The sequence below is a fragment of the Lycorma delicatula genome, chromosome 2 (assembly GCF_047948215.1).
Source record: "Lycorma delicatula isolate Av1 chromosome 2, ASM4794821v1, whole genome shotgun sequence".
NCBI classification, from domain to species: Eukaryota; Metazoa; Arthropoda; class Insecta; order Hemiptera; family Fulgoridae; genus Lycorma; species Lycorma delicatula.
The window spans coordinates 201,692,892-201,706,699 of NC_134456.1; the positions used below are offsets into that span (position 1 = coordinate 201,692,892).

Genomic DNA, 13,808 nt, shown 5'->3' on the forward strand with positions numbered 1-13,808 from the left:
AATGGACATACAGAGTGATTCCTGACTTCCAGAGATGGCTGGATGGCTAATATGGAGAACTGGGATATGAAATGACCCAGTACCTCTCTGGTCATCAATGTTTTAAGTCATATCTATATGTGATGAGACCGTCTGTGGAATGTGGTTATTACAGTACAGAGAATAATATAATACATGGTGTTCATGTGCAATTGGTTCTTGCAGCATAGGGAAGCGTGTTAGAGAGAATTTGGCATTTTACCCCAGAGAAATTGGGAATGTGCTGCATATCAAATGAAGTGTGACACACAGTGTCCACAATGTTGCTTAAGATTGTTTGAATAATGATTGCAAAAACGTACAGGAGAGACTAATTCCTCCTGAATCTATCTTGGGGTTATGTTCATCTCTTCATTCATGGAAACATATCACTAGAATTGGTCACTGCCACACTGCACACTTTACAGTCAGGAGGAAGCAGCATTAGGTTGTACAACTATTGCTTCCTTAAAAGAATTGGTGGGGGGGGGGGATAGTGACTTTATCTATTTCAGCTTTTCACAAACTCTGTTTTCTAACTGGGTTCAATAAATTGTTGACACATCTATTGGGAAAAGCTACACTTTCACCAGTTAAACACTTTCATTTGTTTAATCAATGTGTACTGTTAATATATAGGTAAATACTACTTAGAAAAATAATACTACATATGCTACCAATCTGAAATAATTTGGCAGCCTGAAAATGTGGACAACACAGCTGTGTATAGAAATACTGCTGGCCACATTGAACACATCATTTTTTTTCTATTTTCCTCATTGTGAATTTTACTGTGTCTGAATTTTCAACTTTACTTTTTACTCAGATATATTTATTTATTTATGAATAACAGCCAACTACAGGCTGTTGGCTGACTAGAGTTACAACACTTTTTGGTAGGAAATTAATTTTGTATTGTAGGGAAAATGACAATACTGACTAGATCTACCAGAATCTCTTGGATGAAAGACAGAGATGCTTACAGTGGCACACTACCACCAAAGTCAATGTTATGAATTTTGAAGCGTTGTTCATCTTAATTCATAAAATACATTTTAAAATAATGGTTTGAAATGAAATGTAATGTAGGGGAATATTGAGAATGATTAGGTTTAACAAAATTTTAAATGAACTGTTCTGAAAAAATTACAGAAAAACTAATTTACACCCTTTCAAAGGAGAGGATAAAAATTAAAAGGATCTTAATTTAAAAAAAAAAATTCTAAGTATGTTGGTGTAGGAATTTTAAGACTGAAACCAGAATGATAAAGTTGTATTGTACATTAAAACATTACACTAGAGGAGTTATCATGACAACTGAATTAGTCCAAACTAAATTAGTTGATTTAAAATCCATTAATACAAAAGTTAAATATACTGTTTAATTCTATCGAAATACCAAATTTAAAATGACTTAAGTTATCATAAGTGATACAAAAACAATTAAACTTATCATACCAAAAGTAATAGATTGCTTCACTAAACTATTCCAGTGCTGATAAAGTGAAATGATAATGTTACCAATGCAACAAAGCTCAGATAGGCAGTATGAAGTAGTATTCTAGGCCAAGAATTATGGAAAATATGCTCAAGTTCTCATTCTCAGAAGGAATTGGATTAATATAAAGTGTAGGATAAAAGGTTAATCCATTCTGCTACGTGTAGGTTAACAATCTTCATGCAACCAATGAAGTTCAAATAATATTCTGAAATTTATATAAAAATTAGAAAAAACAAAAACAGGTTCCATTATGTTATAATAGTGAACAGAGTAAAAAATTACATCAAAAGCATTTTTATTCTTGTGTAAAATTACTTTGTAATAATGAACTTAAAAGGCAAGTGAAATAAAACATGTTATTAAAAATTTTTTAAATTATAGAAAAAGTTATTAATTTAAATTATGTATTAGAAATACACATAAAAAACATCAGTGTGTGAATTTAAATTTCAAAATTTGCAAGTGTAGATTTAACAGAATTATATTTTGAAACTAAAACTGTTTGAAAAAGTACTTCAAATTATACTGCTGTTTACATGAAATATTGGTATTACAGTGCCATATGTGAAAAAGGATAATTTTTCAGTTTTACATTACCAAAAGTTTAATGTTTATTATTCAAAAACTAGTAAAATACAGAAAAAACTTTCTAATTCATCAAATTTTTTTAAATTTTGTCTTTTTTCATTTTATCGCCTTCAATAATTCATTACCCATTTGAGTACATGTGAATATTTTTTAACCATGCTTGTATATAAAAATATAAAATGAATACAATTTGAATCATGGAGCTGTAATTTTTATAACCTCATTTTTTCATTATTCTATCGACAAAAAATATCACACAACCAAATAATGCTGGATAATATTGTTTATGTAGAGCATTTGTTACAAAATGACACCAATAAGATTAGTTTACATGAACACAACATTTAATAAATGGCAACATCTGTTTTTAAAAGTGTAAATGTTTATAGAAAATAACTATTTCATATCAAAATTGAAAGGTATATGTTAGAATCAATATGGAATTGAAAAACGTATCAGACAAACTTATTAAAATGGTTGAGAAAAAACCACTTATACTGAACAAAAAAATTTGAAGTAAAAATAAATTGTGCTTATATTAAAAAAAAGACATTTTCATTACAAAATGCAAGGAAAATTGAGAAAATTACAAAATGCAATTGAAAAGTTTTGGTTAGGAAATAATCTAATGTGTAGAAAGTAGATAGATGAAATGGTCACAAATGAATATGGTTTACAAGAGAATAAATAAGTTGAATTGTAATATATAACAATAATACAATATTTGCTAGCTTGGCAAAGAAAAAAAGGGCATTTCTTGTGTAAAAGAAAATCAGACTTCTCAAAAAATGGAAAATTAAACATTATAAAATTTACGATTACGTTTTTGTTTTTTTATGGTACTATTCTTATATTTTTAATTTAGCAGATTCTTTTAAACACATTTGCAATATGTATAAAATTTCTTATATATTAATGTGTAAAAATAGCTATATCTTCTGATAGGCCATGTTACTAACACTTATGTTTTTTTTCAAAAATACTACAACCACATTTATGAATTTTGTGATTGATAATTTTCCCCATTTTGTCATTCCTAAAGCTCCAAAATGGAAAATTATGAAGTACTCTTTTCTACAAAAAAAAAAAATCATTTTGAACACTTTTTTAATACACATAATGTATGGAACCATTAAAATAAAGAATTCTGTTATTTCATAGAATTAATAATTCTATAAAATATCAGACATCTTTATTTATTAACTAATTTCTTAATTTTATAATTTTAACCCTTTGCAGGCAGTAATGTTTCATGGCTGTGAGCAAGACATTTTCAAGAAAAGGTTCATGGAAAAACTATTTAAAGTAACTTACAAAATGCATTCATGTATAAAAACAACATATAACTTGTGTTTTTGCTGAATTCTGCCACTAATCTGGTTAAAGAACACTGTAATTATCTCGCAAGACAAAGCTTATGGGAAAACAGCACAAGTCTCACCAAGTGCACTAGAATTTACAAACTATACGTGATGATTTTGGTTAAGTTTTACATTGAGTTCTTTTCATTTAAAAGATACTGAAAAATAATAGTAACATTGATGGTAATATAATAACAATAGCAATTTTGAAGAAGTAGTGCACCTAGGTAGGAAATAATACAATATGGTTTTATTATAATAATATAAATATTATTATTCATTTCCTTCTATAGTTTTGTCTCAAAAATCTTGTTTGAATTAAAATGAAGCAAGCCAAAAATGAAGTTTCGGAAGGAACAATTTGTAAATAAATTACTTAAAAAAGAATGAAAAACACAAAAAAAATAATGCATATGTCTTGTTACATACGCAAGGTCATTGAACTCATCTGATAACTGAAGTAAAATGGTTCCTAATCACGTTGTATCAGGAATTCCCACATCAAAATGATTGAAAGAACATCTCCTGCCATCTCTTGGAATTTATATGTAACTACGTGAAAACAGTCGGTCACATTCAGAGACTCATATATAGATTTCCGCCCTCCAGCGTAAGTACAGGTAGCCCATATATGGGTTTCTACCTGCGAAGGGTTAATATTTATCTAATGCATTAGTATATCTCTAATGTTTTAAACTGAATACCAGTTGAGAAACTGTTTGATTTTTCAGAATGAGCAAAGCAAGTCATAGCCAATAGTAAACAATAAAGTATGCAATTTACAGAAATTTTATAGTATAATTTATATTTACAACAGTTATCATTGAAAATTCATAATAGCAAATAACAGATTAATGCCAGTTATTAGCAGAGTTAAAACAATTAAATCTAGATTAAAGATAAAATAAGTAAATCAAGTATTTATAACATACTGATTCTAAAATATGCACTAAATGTGTGGTCATGGTGTTCTATGATGAGCTGGAATAAGTACATTTGTGATAAACACACATTTTTTTGAAACTAATAAAAATAAGCAACATTTCTAGAAAAAAAAGACAAATGCAAAACGAATAATTTAACAATTTAAGACTTTCTTTTGGAACAGACATTTCGAGATTATCATACTTAGCTTATGAGAATAATGATAGATACAATGGTAGTAAATAATACACTATTTTTTAAAAAAGTATCAGGTAAATAAAATAGCTGAATCAAAATTTTTACTAATCATATACTGGGGCAATGTAGGTTAGACAATTCTCCAGTCGTATCACTAAATAAGGTGGACCATATATCATACATCTTTACTTTCAATTTTTAACATCTGGTATATTTTTATTAGAATGTAAAATGGTGACTACATATACCATATGTATGCATCTTTATTCTCAATTTTTAACAGTTACTGTATTTTTATTTTTTATATAATATAGATTGTAATAGCAGAACTAATGTAAAATTAAATCTGCATCTGGGTCAACTTTTACAAATTTAGGCTTGAAGCACACATACTGATACAGTCATTTTATTATTCTTTGATATAACAGGTTTCACACTTAAAATAACATACATAAGTGTTGAACAACTTTATTCAAACAGAAATCAAATTAATGAATCCATCTAAGCAATGAAGTACAAGGAATGTATTATTATTTCACTATGTGTTTCTTATGAATAATCTACTTTTATTTAAAAAAATATAAATATAAAATTAATTAAGAAAAATTATACTACTTTCATCGCCACTTCCTTTCTTTTTTAAAAAAATAAAACTGAATTTTAAAGATTACATATGCTATGAAAATTAAAAAAATTAAAATTGATATGAAAAAACTTTTTTTACAGTGTCAGAAAGTAGTCTATGTAACTAGATTATATTTATCTGTAGTTATTACAAATAGGATGTAATCAATATAATAAAATGTAATTTTGATAACATGTAATTTTGTACTCATTACAAATTTTTATTTGTAATTTTTATTTTTATTTTAAATATGTGAGTAATTTTTAAAACTGAGTGTTATTTAAAAAGAAGTTATTAATGGTAGAAGTATCATTGAAAAACTGTTATTCATAAAAAATAGCCATGTATACTTGTATTTTACGGCTGAATAAGATTCATTAATTTGAATGTTATTAAATAATAAAACTAATAATTAAAAAATGGTAGAAGTATCATTGAAAAACTGTTATTCATAAAAAATAGCCATGTATACTTGTATTTTACGGCTGAATAAGATTCATTAATTTGAATGTTATTAAATAATAAAACTAATAATTAAAAAATAAATCTAAATTTATAACATATAAATTTAACAACATCATAAATGTTATGTATTAATATACAGCAACAGCATGCAGAAAATAATATGAACTCAAAAAATGGATAAATTAAATCTGATCTGGAACAACTTTTACAATTTAGGTCTGAAGCACAGATACTGATACAGTTGTTTTATTATTCTTACTGTACTAAACATCTACATGTTTGGTGCAAACTTGGATATTCATGAGTACATACACACATACGTCAGAAAGTCCCTAGTAAAGTAAATACAAAAAAGGAGGAAAAAAAAAATATATATATACTTTTTTTTCATTAAAAAAGTTAAATAAACTTCAGGTATTTATTTTATTTCATTAATTTCATTAATGCCTTTCTGTTTTTTCACAAATATTCCAGAAGCTATCATAAAGACCAGTAGATGTCTACTTGCATTGTGGTTTTCAATGGCAACTTTTTTCTGCATATAACCGACAAATATTTTATTCTTCAGAATCTGAAGAGATAGTTGATGGATGATCATATTTAAAACTTAAGTGTTCATATGAATGGTAAGCATCATCAATTTAATAGTTGTGTAATGCTACAGGATCTAAAGCTCAAACCTAGCAAAAGGTATAAGCAGCTTTTAACTAGATTTGGATCTGTGTGCTTATGTATTTTGGTCGCTGCGGTTTAAAACTGATGATACTGCCTTATTAATTATCAAAACATTTTATTATATATGCAGACCAATAAATTCATGATGAAATTCATTCAAATCTAATGATATAAATAATTTTATAATACTATGAGTAATATTAGTCAAAATGCTTAATCGTAAAGTGCATAATAATCAGCAATTTGAATCGACTCAATATACATTGCAATACAAATACTAAATTGTAATTAAATCAAAAGCCTCAAGTACTAATAAAATTCAAAATAAACTTTAATATAATTATAACAATCAAAACAAAACATTTTTTTATTTAATGGAGATTGTGAAAAATTTTAATATGATTTACTTTTTACAGACTGGAATAATTGAGATTAAGATTGTTAGTCAATGATAATAGTAAAATTATATATAACTTTTTACTACATCACAGAAAATTCATAAAATATACATATTCTTCAACAGCTTTAATATGATATATTGTAAAAATAAACTGTATTTCCAATACCTTCATGACAATTTATCATCATTCGGTGAAAACACTATTTGAAAACCTTTGAACTACAATTACAAGAATGTTCTAATTTGCCTGAAAAAATAATTAAAACACTATAAACAATCTCAAATATTGATTTTTTAATTGATTGTTAAAATTTTTTTAAAATGATTGTTTTAATAATTAATGTATTTAATAATATTTAAAACAATTCATTTTTGTTGATTATATACATTTCTGCTTCAACAATTGCTATCACTTAATCAAAATATTTTTCCCTATAGTAGTCAGAAATTTCCTATGAGGAGATTATAGTTTAAATTTGTTAGGAAGGGTAGAAAACCAGTCACTAAGCCAGTAGTTTTGTTTTTTCTCTAGATAATAGTCTCTAAACTGTCAACACAGGTACAGTACCACCCTAGTAAAGAAGTACACTCACTAGTAGCCACTCTATGGCTACTAGAAGGTGGCAGGGTAATAGCACAGATAGAACTGGGTGACAGCTGACCACTCAATTCTCATTGTAGCTTCTTACTTAGGGAAAAAGTGAAGATTCAGGAGAAAGGGAGAAAATGAATGATCAACCAACACATGGATTACCTTGGGCTGAGGTGATTTAATTATTGTCATGTCCAGAATCTGAGAGATTAAAATACAAATATATCAAAGAGCAGAACAGTGTAATACTATATATGTATGATGTACAGATAAAATAACTAACAACGACAATGAGTTTGAAACTTATCCTCCCTTTAAGGAGTTAGTTAATTAACCCAACAAACTGATTAAGCAGTTAATCTATCCAACAAACTTGCTCCATATCCTAAATAAAAAAGTACAAGATCACTTACTCCTGGGTCTCTCCCATTAATTTCTAAACTGAATTTTAGTTCCAGTCTACCTTTGTTCTATACAGAATCAGAGTATTTAAAATAATAGATACTGGCTTCTTTTTTTTTACAACAGAGAAGTAATTAAAAATATTTTTAATGCTTATAAAGGAATTTAGTAATTGAAGGAAATGTTGGTAATCATTCAGAAGGAAGGTGATATTAAAATTATTTTTACACATGAATTAAAATTAACTCTTCAATTATTATTTTTTTAACTGATTGATTACTGTGATATTTCATTGTTGTACACCATGCACTAAATGAGGCTTACCCATAGTATAGTATATATTGATTATTAATAAAATAATTACAATTTCCTCTTTTGCTTCAATAGCTACTATTTAAAATTTACTAGGTCAGGCTAAATTTGGAGTATAATAATTACTTAAAAACTATTGACATCTTGAAATTTTCAATACTCAATATTTATGTACTTATTTCATTAGAAAAAGCTGTCCTGTCTGTAAACAGGAAATGCATATTTATAAAATTGAATTAATACTTAATCTATGAAAACTTTAATCCCATTAGAAATGCATAAAACTTATGTATTTATCTTCAGTTAAATTATATACTACAAGAAAAATTTAGACCCCTATCTTCAAAATAAGTATCAAGAAATTTTTTAATGTTTGTTATGTTTAATATACAAATCAGAACATTTTTTCTGAATATCAGATCAATCATGCTACAAAGGATAATTAAATAATATGCTTTGAATACTGAAATTTGTATTTTGATGTGTTCTTTATTTCAGATCTTCTCCTAATTTCCTCATTCTTCTTATTCTTCTTATTTTATCTTCTTATTTTAAGTTATCATAATTTTTATCTTTTTTTGTTTCATTATTTGTAAAATAAAAATTATTAAGATATCTTACCCTATTATACAATAAAAAGACAAGACATCTTGCTGTTATTTTAAACTTGAATACAACTAATCTACATGACTAAATCTAAGCTTAAAGTAACAAAAAATTCATTAAAAAAATGATGCATCTATTATGAATCAGGAAAAAATAATATCAATTAATTGTAGACAGTAGAATAGTTTTTAAATGGTAGAAGTAAAATATAAGGTTAAAATTATTAAGAAATGAAAGGTGATGTAAAAAGTAAAAGTTACTAAAAACAAGTATCACGTTTCCAATATAATAATAATAACATACTGCGAATACTTACATAAGAAAAATCAATGAAATTGTAAACTAATACATTTTTGTAGTAATTTGATGACTAAAATAATAATTCATTCATTATTAATCAAACTGCAATTATTATAATATCGCACACATGCACATAGCTATCAGTCTGAAGGCTATTCCATTAACCAAAGTACAGGCATAGCCAAAGTACAAACAATAAAAAACCACATAACAAGTATTGCGGTAAGTATTGTAGTTAATTTTTTTTTGTAGTTATTCATATTGTAATAAACAGAATTACAGAATTTCATCCTCCTTTATATTGATAAAAATTTCAGCCAATTTTTTAATAGAAAGATGTGATTATATTTTGACAGAAGAATTCCATTTTTCATGGCATGTTGAATATAGTAGGAAAATAATGCAAAACTGATTAAAGAGATATACAAAAGACTTTGCAAACGATTAAAAATAGAAATGACAATGAAGAGCCAACATCAACAGAACTTCAGAAGGTAATGTCAATTAAGAAGTTATGTAAAAATTACGAAATCTGCAATCAGATGCATGTTTGCAAGTGATTACATAATATAGATTCCTTCACATAAATGCTAATCTCCTTTAAACAAACAAATACAAACATAAATCTTTACAAAAAAAAATTAAATTCTTCATAATACAATGCATTACTACCTCACAAGGAGATACACATATATTTCTGTGTATAAAATATAAAACAAAAATAAGAGTGACTTCACACTTCACAAGAACCCTGAAAATTATCAAATTTAAAAAATTAAAAATACAACACACTGAACAGTAAAAACCTGATTACTAAAATGATAAAACGACCTAGAAAATTATACAATTTAACTGTGATTTATAGAGAATTTAATATACAAGACTGTTATTTAGGTAATTCAAACTAACAACAGCTACTTACAGAGAAATCAAAATTAAATAATAATTGTCTGAAATATAACAAATAATAAAAAATAAAATAATGTCAATGTATGTATGAAATGTTAATTTTATGATGTAATAATATCTCTTAATAACATTAATCCCTTAAATACTCAAAGATTTCACTAGTATATTTTACATGAACAGAATGTACTAAAATAAATTTTAAAAATAAATAAGTAAAAAAATTCTCTAGTATTGCACAAAAATATATACTTACTAATTTTAGAAAAATTTAATCACAATATTTTATGACTAATTTTTATTTTCACCTGTCCTAAGACCAAATTCTTTGGAATTATGTACTTCTATAGAAAAGATTATTTGTTTAAAAGTAGACACAAGATAGATGTCACGGCAGTTACTTATAAGTTACATATAGGTTGTCTCTAATCTATAGGTTACTGACTCTGGTAATATTCAAATCAACAGAGATAGAATAAGGAATTTTGTTGCAGTTTAATGCAATGTTTATATGTAGACATACAAATGTTTACTTAATTTTAAGAACGGTTAAAATTTCTAATGAATAATTTTTACTTATTTTTTAATGTTAACATAGTAAATATTTATTATTTTTCTGCTAAAATTGAATATTTAATTTTTAATTAATATAAATTTGCAATATTTTGCACTATTTATCAAAACTTTAGAAAAGTCACATCTTACTAGAAGACATTACTGTACATAAACTTTTAACTATTGGGTATTTTGAATTACTTATTACGGTTTTTCTGTTATGATTAAAATTAAAAGTTTATGAAATAGTTTTCAAAGTAATAACTTTTTGTCTAAAAAATATGTAACGTCATTTTAAGCTGTAACACCTAGCTGATGGTACAAATGTCTAGGGGTTATATCATAGACAAATTAGTTTCTTTCCATCTCAGAAGTATACCCTAACTATTCTCGTCAATAAAATAGCTACTGAAAAATACATATAACAATAACAAATTAATTACATTTAACATTACTGACTAAAATTACTAACAAGCCAGGAGCAAAGTTGAAGGATAATAATACATTTTATTAGATGTAAATGTGATGAATATGTAGTGCTAAACAGTCTATAATCAGAAAAAATCTTTCATCAAATTAAATAATTTAAACACAAATAATCAGGTATTTACTGTAAACTAGAAAACTACAATTATTAGGACGATCAGGAATAAAAATCACAGTAATCAACAAAGTTAGGCATAAAAGTGACACAATAATAATCATGAAAGTTGAGGATCTATATTTTTACCATTATTGATATTACCAATTACAGGCACTTTTACTGAGGTTGTAACAGTACTAATCATAGTCTTATTTGTTTTATGATATTTACTAAAACATTTTAGTAAAATCTGTACTGCACTGTTTATAAAACCTAAAACAGAACAAAAAAGTACATTAAAAACATGTTTATTGTGATCCTAATTATTCATAATATTTTTAAAAGATTTAGATAATGAAGCAAGGAAATACGTCTTACTTGGAGCTGATTGAGTATTTATACAATCACCCTTAAAATTAGATAATTCATCAAACAGATATACAAAACTATAAATACATAACACATTAGAATGTACATAAAAAAACCTCTAATCCTGGAATAAGGATAAATCATATCTAGTGACTGTTTGTTTAAACAGTTTTTTTAATTTGAAAAAATATGAGGTGTTTCATATTGAATTCTAAATTTTAAAATCTATTTGTTTGTAATAAGATAGAGTGTATAACAGTGAATGTGTATTATTTTTCTAATCTCCTGAATAAAGTTTTACAGGAGATGTAGCAATGGAAAGTAGAATATTGTAAATTCATTGATTGTCCTTATGTCATAAATTGGGGATATGTTGTTGAACCTCAACAAGCATTGCTGAATTCTTCTCATAGTGAATGAATGTTATTTTTACATATATGTATTTTTTAACTAATTAAAAATACTGCGCAGATCTAGTCGCATATATTTTTTCATTTACTGCAATTTGAAATTTATATAATTTTTAAAATTTTACTCTAATTTTGCTAAACCTCCATTAACTATACATCATAAAGAGTTCAAACAAGCTGTTAATTTCTTTATAAGAAAAAAAATCAACTTAACTTTTGTGACAGTCTCCACACTTTCAAAGAAATAGAAAAATAAATACACCAAATTCAACCTAATTATGTCCCACATGAGATCATTTTTGTATAATTAAATTCTTAAACGTTATACCCAAAATGCACACAATAAAACAACATAATGCGGATACTAACAAAAGTACACTTAAAACCTAATGTAAAGCACACCTTAAATAATTATAAGACTTATAATTTAATTTAATTTTTTTTTTTTTAATTGCACAAAAGTTAAAAAATACATAAATGATATTCAAAGAAATCTTCAAGCTATCTTTTTATCTGGATGATGCTCATAAGCAATGAAGATCATGCAAAAGTAAATTTAATAAATCTGTTATACGGTATGAACTAAATTTAGCTTATGGAAGAGTAGAATTAGCTAGTTCAACTAACTGTCATCAAATCATTTAAAATTTGCATCATCCTTAGACAATAAGACCTTGACAAAATTTTCTTTGAACAAAAATTATTGTGAAAAGGTGATTACTATCCAAATATAAAACTTCATAACCTTATGTTCAATGGAATTTAATAATACAATAATAAAGCTATGTTTATTTTCATATTTAAAAATAAAAGGCAAACAAAAAATCATGTACCTGCTGTAACAAAAATTCCTCCTACTGTTGCACAAAGCCGGACTAAGAACTGATCTAATGGTTCTCGTTCTTCACTGACCATTACTTTTAAAGCACTCATATCATACTTGAAAAAGATGCCAGGAATTCCGTGAGAACCTGGCAAAAGAAAAATTTCCAAAAAATTAGTATGTTACATAGTTTAAACTCCCTACCCCTCCAAAAGACAAGTAATTTATTAAAAAAAAATCATTCACAGAAATTTGTAAAAACATTTTACATATATTTATACAACTGTTGAGAGTAGTAGAATCTTCACTATAGAAAATAAAATAATTTTTACAACTCACACTTAATGGAAATCAACCAAAATGAACCTGTGGGGTAAAAGGTATAGAAGGTAATAAATCTAGAACAACTAATACAACTGTTTTTTTTTCTGGAATATTAACTCAACCATAATGGTTGAATTAAAACTGAATTTGCTTCTTTTTTTTTAATTTTCATATTCTAGCATAAATATTGTTAATGTTTTGAATGCCAAGACTAATACTACATTAAAAATTACAATAATGTAATTTTTAATGTAATATTAGTCTTATGTATTAAGTGGTGGGGAGACTCTCCCTCTCAATAAGCCAGTCGACTAACGACAGTGGTTCAGCACAGATGTGTGCAAACACAGCATTAAACTTATACTTAAACAAATGTAGTTTAAACGTTTTATATTATATCAACCTTAAATAAATTTAATAAGGAATTTAAACTGTGGATCTTATTCCATATTGCCTATTTACTAACAAATATAATCTCTTTAAGTAAATCAGATGATTGAAAATATAGAAAATGATAAAAATACTGTTCATTACCATATTAGTAAAGTTGAAACTGATAATGCTGATTACCTGAAAGAAGTTTTATGTTTACAATAAATTAAACAAAAGATAAAACAGACAATTATATTTTGTTAATAAGAAAGTTTTTAACTATTAAAAAAAGTAATAATTGTTGTGTGAAAATATGAATAATCCATTTTTGCAAAAAAGGGTTTTACATTTTTCACAGCAAATATAAAGGGTAGAAAAATAAGCATGTACAAGATGTAAAGTTTAATTCATCTACATCACCAAATGTGCTTTCTGGAAGATTTAACTGGTAATCTAATTTAAAGTAACTCTCTCGGCACAAGTCTTCCATCAATGGCTG

General features: G+C 26.0%; 1 protein-coding gene across 5 annotated transcripts in view; it reads right to left on the reverse strand.

Moving 5' to 3' along the window:
- Positions 1–1,209: 1,209 nt before the first annotated feature.
- The window catches only part of LOC142319573 (endoplasmic reticulum-Golgi intermediate compartment protein 2), a 43,030-nt gene continuing 30,431 nt past the window's right edge, over positions 1,210–13,808 (reverse strand). For 2 of the 5 annotated variants that reach the window (XM_075357019.1, XM_075357020.1), the window contains exons 7-9: positions 12,624–12,761; positions 11,159–11,284; positions 1,210–1,724 (exon numbers count right to left, since the gene is read on the reverse strand). In XM_075357019.1, the coding sequence (XP_075213134.1) occupies positions 1,636–1,724; positions 11,159–11,284; positions 12,624–12,761 (353 nt within the window). In that variant the 3' untranslated portion in view covers positions 1,210–1,635. Of the gene's footprint in view, positions 1,725–4,980; positions 7,003–11,158; positions 11,285–12,623; positions 12,762–13,808 lie in introns of those variants that run through there. The other 3 variants (XM_075357017.1, XM_075357018.1, XM_075357021.1) reach the window with 2 other exon arrangements.